Raw genomic sequence first — 7,302 nt, 5'->3', positions numbered from 1 at the left:
TTCAGATTGTCTCCAGAGCATCAGTCGCTCCATCGGCGGTCGTGTGTGTGTGCTCTCCTTCTCTCTGGAGTTCCTCCACTTCATCCTGCGGTTCTGGAACCAGATCTTCACCTGCGGGACACATGAAGCAGGTTCAGCGTTCTGGATCCACTTACAGAGTGTGAAAACTGTGAATAAAGAGGGGTCTGTTGAGCACATTCAGCTTAAAGCATCAAACAGTTTTACATTTTTTTACAATGTAAAGTAAAATATTTTGGGGTCAATATTTTTTTATGTTTTCAAAAGTTCAAAAGAATAATATTTGTTTGAAAAAGAAAACTTTTGTAACATTATAAATGACTTAACTGTCACTTCTGATCAGTTGAATGTGTCTTTGCTGAATGAAAGTATTAATGTGTGTGTGAAGCAGTCGTTCAGAAGGGTGTGTGTGTGTGTGTGTGTTTCTGTGACCTGCGTCTCCTTCAGACAGAGGTCAGTGGCCAGTCTGTTGCGGTCAGTCTTGCTGATGTATTTCTGCTTGGAGAAGGTTCTCTCCAGCTCTCGTCTCTGTTCCTCAGAGAACACGGCCCTCCGCAGGACCCCCGGCCGGGCCCTGGAGACCACGCCCCCTGCCGGACACACACATCATGACATCAGGATGCAGGACTTCATTTATTTATATAGAATGTACACAATATATCCTTTTTAACAGTACGAAAATATTTGATCATGAAATATGTTATTATACAAGTCAAGGTACCCCATTTAAGTGTGTTTATGGTAGATTTTTTTTAGTACTGAATACTGAACTAAATATTATAGAAACATACATTTTCTGTAAAGTTGCTTCGCAATGATTTGTATCATAAAAAGCATTATACAAATTAAATTAAATTAAATTAAATTAAATTAAATTAAATTAAATTAAATTAAATTAAATTAAATTATTTATTTATCTTATCCTATTTACTGCAAATGTATAGGGTTTATCCTAAGGGTGTAAATATATGTTAAATAATAAAAATAAAAGTGTGTAATACGTTTTTATTTGTTAGTTTGTTGGGGTGTATTTATTTATTTATTTATATGGAATGTTTATAGAGAATATTTAAGGAAACATGATCTTTGTTACATTATGCATACATTTATTTATTTTTAAAAAACTATTATATATAGATTTTTATAGCGAATATGTAGGATTTAGCCCGTCTAAAGGTATTTTAGGTTATTTTATTTATAGGAAATATACAGGGTTTATCCTAAGGGTATAAATATATGTTTATATGTATTTATTTAATTTTAAAGAGAATATTTAGCCCTTGTAATGGTATTTTTATTTTATTTAATAGTTGTATTTTATTTATAGAAAATGTATAAGATTTATAGGAAATATTTAAAAAATACAAGAAATAAGAACAAGTATAGGGAATGTGATGTAGCACTTCTAAGGGTATTTTATTTTAATTTTATTTAGAGTAACTGTATAAGACTCATCCTGAGGGTATAAATATCTGTAAGGTGATTATTGAAGCGTGTTACATTGTAAATTTTGTATTTAACTATACTTTTACATAACGCCAAAGAACAGTCTGACTCCCCATGATTCATCAGAGATGATGTATGGATTAGAAAACTAAATGATCTCTCTCTCTCTCTCTCTCTCTCTCTCCCCTTTTTAATGTGTTGGACAAACGGCCAGAGCGGCCACCGTCAGCGGTGTGAGTAAGCAGGTTAGTCATGCTCTCTGCTCACCATTGAGTCTAAATAGTTTCCACTTAAACGCTCTATTAGAGGGTCAGCTGACCCCCAGCCCCACCCACAGCGACCCTCAGCCCCGCCCACACTGACATTCAGCCCCGCCCACACTGAACCTCAGCCCCGCCCACACTGCTTCTCCCACAACAAATGATGCGCTTGACATTCCTCCACATTATCCACTGCTCTCAGTGTTTCCTTTCAAAAGATGGACACGTCTCATTCTCTCAGCAGGGAGATGAGCTGGAAAAAGGTCTATAAAAGTCATTTCTATTGAGGGCGTCATGTCTTCAGGGGCCTGAAGCGGACAGAATGGACGGACGGGGAAGAAGAGAGTGCGGCTTCTAGAGCTCTGCTTTTCATTAGTGAGAACAAAAAGCCCGGAGAAGTGATTCCTCCCTCTGCGGTGCAGGAATGCGGGTCATTGTGGGGTCCGGACTGATCTCAGACCTGCATGTGTGCGGTCGATCTGAATATAGAGCTGACAGATCCAGGAGATGAACACATGCTTCAGTTCACTAGCACAAGCTCTCTTTAGTCAGGACTAGGCTCCTTTAGTCTAATCCAGTTCATGTATACGTATGACAGCTTATGACAGTGCACAAATATGTGTGTGTGTGTGTGTGTGTGTGTGTGTGCGTGTGTGTAAGTGAGTGAGTGTGTAAAAGAGTGAGTGAGTGTGCGTGCGTGCGCGTGCGTGCGCGTGCGTGCGTGTGTGTGCGTGTCTTACCAGGGATCCGAGGAGCAGACATCATCACAGGTCCAGGTCCAGAGCAGCAGGGCAGAGAAACACTGCTCATAAAAACTGAAGCGACAGACAGATGAGTGAATTCTGAGCTTTAATCACATCATAATATTTGGACACATTGAACTGAGATTTCCAGATCTATACAGTTCAAGATAAAACATCAAGTGCAGCACTACATAAAGTCATTTAAGCACAACATAATTCCCATACTTTTAATAATATTTCATAGCTTTGAAATCACTATTACTCTATTCTATACTGTTACTCTGTCATGTGAAAATAATCCAGATGTTTGATTGGTAGGGTGCAGAATGCATTTATGTGATTAGATTATGAAAGTAAGCAGCACGTAAATAATTAATATTAATGCATGTGTAACTATGTTCATGTATGTTAAAAGTAATTAATTTTAACCTAAAACAGTGTTGTCACTGATCTGTAGTGAGATATGCATCATTAAAAACTACTTTAAACAATATTTTTCTAAATTTGGTAGACTTTAAATTTCATTAGTGCTTTAATACATTAAAATATATTGCAATATATAGACTGCATGGAATATTTAAACAATTAATTATATTAATATATTAACCTGAAATCCTTGGTATTTAAAATGTAATAAATAACAGTACATTTAATGAAAAGGAAAAAGATTACGGATTTTCTCAATTAAAACCCTCAAATAATAATAAAAAAATAATATATATATATATATATATATATATATATATATATATATATATATATATGTGTGTGTGTGTGTGTGTGTGTGACTTGTTTTATTTCAGCTAGTTACCAAGGCAACATTTCTCATTTAATTAAATTGAACTTGATGTACTATAATAACAAAAAATATAGACATATTTAAAACTAATAAAATGACAAACTCAAAATTACTCAAAAGTAACAGAAGTTCAAATAAAATCTGAGAAACTGACCTGGCGGAGTGTGAGCTGGTTCCTTAGGAACACAGAGCCGATCCGGAGAGCATCTCTTGGGACAGACACCTGGAGCAGGTGAACGCAGCAGGTTCTCAATCAGAAAACACTTCCCAGAATTCCCAAATCCGGGCTGCCTCGGAGGAAGCCCAGCCATGTCTTGGAGGTACCTCGTCCTCCGATCTAGAGGGTTGGGAAGAGTTTGTGAGAGTTAACTTCATTAAAAAGCACAAAGAAAACAAAGCTGTGCTGGGCTCGCTGTGATTGGCTCTGATAAGTGCGGCTCTTTCTGTGGGACGGAAGGTGGAACCCTTCATTCATTATGTCAAAGCTCCCATTAAATGATAGACACTGGAGACAATGGACTCCCGGCCAAAGTTTAACTTGCACACCAAACAGAGCCGGCCGCAGTAAATACCGATATCTTCTTTCAGAGCCGTCCATTGAGAGACGGCCTGGAAAAGTATCTGTGCCTCAGTCTATCAATGTGACTATATTTCTTTACTTTATTGTTGTCCAACCTCACAGCTGTGGACAATCAGAGCTCGCTTGCAATCAACAAGTGCTATTTTACCATAATTAATGCATGTGTGAAACTCTTTTAAAGAATACATCTGACCTGTTTTTACCCCAAAAAATCTTTTTGCATAAAGCCAAATTTTAGTATCATTCAGATTTTTTCTTACAAAATCAAGCACATTGCCCTAATTTAATAAAACGTGTGAAAAATAATGATATATTATGAAATATATATGAAAAAGCACTATAAATTACAGTAATTAAAATTTAATGAGTATTGGGAATTAAAAAAAAAAAATCTTAATTTTGAAAATGATTTTTTTACACTAGGATAAAAGATGAAAAGTTCAAATTTAATTTAAGCATGGTTAAGTTTATTTTCTTAAAAATTAAGCACCTAATTAAAAAAAAGAAAAAAAGAAAATCTCTAACATTTCCATAATGTTAGAAAATAATGATATATAGTATTTAAGTTGTATTTAAAATGGAAATTCAATGCTGTTTGTTGAGTCTTTAATTAATGTTAAATTACTTTTTAAAAATAATTGTATTTTTTATAATTTTATGATATAAATGATGGGCTTAATGCGTATTGAGAATTACCAACAACAACAGAAAAACACTCTGAATTGTTTATGCAAATTAAGGTAGAGTTTAGATCAATAAAGTTTATTTTTAGCTTCACTAGGATTATTTTCTTAAAAATGAATCTCATTAGCATAACCATAAGGTGAAAAATAATGATACATTTTTATGATATTTAAAATGTAAAGTGTAATTAGTATTGAGGATAACAAAAAAACAATCTTCATTTTCTTGATGCAAAATCTTACAATTTTCTACATTTTATTCTGTATATTTCAGAAGCGTTGTTTTATTTAACAGTCAAAGCTTATTATTTTTCAACTAAAACCATATTGAATCTGATCAGTGACTTGTCATTAATGAGTGAATGTTTGTATGTTACCATGTTATTACTGCAATTACCCCTTTTTGATAAATTACAAAATCAACTTTTTTCACTCTGCAGTGGTTCATCAATAGATGTGTATATAAATGTTCATCAACAAAATTCAGTCCCAGAAGTGTGTGAGATATATGAAAAAGTTTTTGACACTAATATAACTTCATAGATCATTTTACAAAAAGTATCTTTGACACCAGATAGGGCTCCACACAAACCCGGGTCAAAAATGACCCGGATATTAAAAAACTAAAGAAAATTCTCATTAAAGATAAATAAATAAAATATGCATTTATAGGTTTTCAAAGCATTTGCAAGGTTTCATTCCCTTACTAACAATGATGCATTCTTCCAGAAATGTTCACATCTCTGTTCCAGATCCACGCTGATGTGAATGCACAGGAAAGCTGTCTCCAAGCGTGTCTTCAGTCTCTGTCAGAGCAGAAGTGTGCTCCTGGCCCTAAACAGGCATGTCCCAGCGCAGGGGGGATCCGGCCGGTCTTTTGGGGGAAACATCACCTCATGCTGGGCATGCTAATCACCGCAGACAGCCGCTCTCTTTGTCCCCTCGACACAGAGCCAAAGGGCACATGTAATCAAATTTGCAGTTTTATTGGGCTCGCTGGTAGCGGGCCGGCCGCCGGCCGATGAATATGTAATGTGTTAACGCTCGGGTTATAGATCGAGAAATGAACTTGTGACTAATCAGACGAACAGCGGTCAGCGGTGTGACGGAGAAACTCTGAACTCAGTCTAGAGCTGAACACTGCACTGGAGAACCAGTCAAACTGTTCCTGATGGTAAGGCCAAGGTCATGCAGTTGTGCTTTAACATATGCTCACTGAACACATTTACAAAATAAGAGCCTTGAAAACTCAGAGACATTCACTGATGAAACATGTTAGCTACATTTGACCAAAGATAGTTTATAATTGCCAATGATAATAATTACATCTTCAAAAAAAGATACATGGGAGAAATGTATTTAAAGAAAGAAATGACCTCTACACAGGAAAATGTGAGAATTACATCATATATAATGTTTTGATATTATAAATTAAATATATTTGTAAACTATAATTTATATTTTTATATCTATCTATCTATATTTATTTTTCTGTCGATCTAAAGTAAATGTTTACAAGTATATATAATGTATAGATGTGTGTTGGTGTGTATGTATATATTTGTGTGTGTAATATGTGTATTTTATGTAATAATTCCACATCACAGCATAATTAAATAAAGCATAATTAAATATATAATTTAACCCCCCCCCCCCCCCCCCCCCAAAAAAAAGTGTGTTAGTAATATTTTATATATATTTGTGTCTTTTGTAGGGAACTACATATGCATATATAAGATAAATGAAGCATAATTAAACATATAACATATAAACGTGTATGTATTATTTATTTCTGTGGGGAGCTTTTAAATGATTTGCTCAAATATGCATAAACATTTATTGACTTATTCTACTAATCCCTCACTCGGTTCTAGTTGGCATGGTTTTCCCAAACAGGCAGAATTAGTTCTTTATGAAGTGGAGTCACTAAAACATTAGTTCATGTGAACCCATTTAAATCTTTTATGCCTTTTAAAGCTGAAAGCCATGAGAGTCTTCGGGTCCGTCTGTGAAGAGAGAGAGCAGCTGTGAGAGGTCTCTCTGCTCTTTCACGCCGTGACCTCTTGAAAACACCATCTCTCAATGGTTCTCTCTTCTGGGCTCTTCACACGGTGAATGAAGGGCCAGGCTCTGAATCAAAGAGCACAATGCAGGGAGACCCGGGACCCGGGGCCGAAGCGCGGCCCCTAATGCATCTGTGCAGCAGTAATGAGGAGAAACTCAATCAGGCCTGTTTGATTCATGCTCACAAATCATTCAGGATACAATTTGTTCAACAAAAAATGTCTTCACTGATAAAATAGATTACATTAGAAATACAATAGCGAATGTAGATTCTACAGCGTCTAACACTTCAGTTTCATCCATCGCACCCAAAGATAAACTGCAGTGCTTTACAAATATAGGACAGGAAGAACCAAATAAACTTATCACTGTATCTAAACCAACAACATGTTTATTAGATCCTGTACCCACTAAATTACTGAAAGAGCTGTTACCTGTAGCCGAAGAACCGCTTCTCAATATCATTAACTCGTCGTTATCTTTAGGTCACGTCCCAAAACTATTCAAGCTGGTGGTTATCAAGCCTCTTATTAAGAAACCAAAACTAGATCCTAGTGTACTGGCAAATTATAGGCCTATTTCAAATCTTCCATTTATGTCTAAAATTTTAGAAAAAGTTGTGTCTGCTCAATTGAGCACCTTCCTGCATAAAAATGATCTGTATGAAGAATTTCACCATAGCACAGAAACTGCACTTGTTAAAATTACA

The 7,302-nt window shown here is 35.5% G+C and overlaps 1 protein-coding gene across 1 annotated transcript; it reads right to left on the bottom strand.

Moving 5' to 3' along the window:
• Nucleotides 1-3,577, bottom strand: LOC113079476 (homeobox protein DBX2-like; the record flags this gene model as incomplete). The annotated part of the gene is made up of 4 exons (XM_026251737.1): nt 3,421-3,577; nt 2,465-2,539; nt 451-608; nt 1-111 (listed from the first exon to the last, which is right to left on the bottom strand). Coding segments are annotated over exons 1-4 (501 nt in total), but the record flags the coding sequence as incomplete, so codon positions are not given.
• Nucleotides 3,578-7,302: the final 3,725 nt, after the last annotated feature.

Source organism: Carassius auratus, unplaced genomic scaffold (genome assembly GCF_003368295.1).
Source record: "Carassius auratus strain Wakin unplaced genomic scaffold, ASM336829v1 scaf_tig00028204, whole genome shotgun sequence".
In the NCBI taxonomy this organism is placed as follows: Eukaryota; Metazoa; Chordata; class Actinopteri; order Cypriniformes; family Cyprinidae; genus Carassius; species Carassius auratus.
The sequence above is the reverse complement of the archived record's forward strand: the minus strand, read 5'-3'. Positions and strand labels throughout refer to the sequence as shown.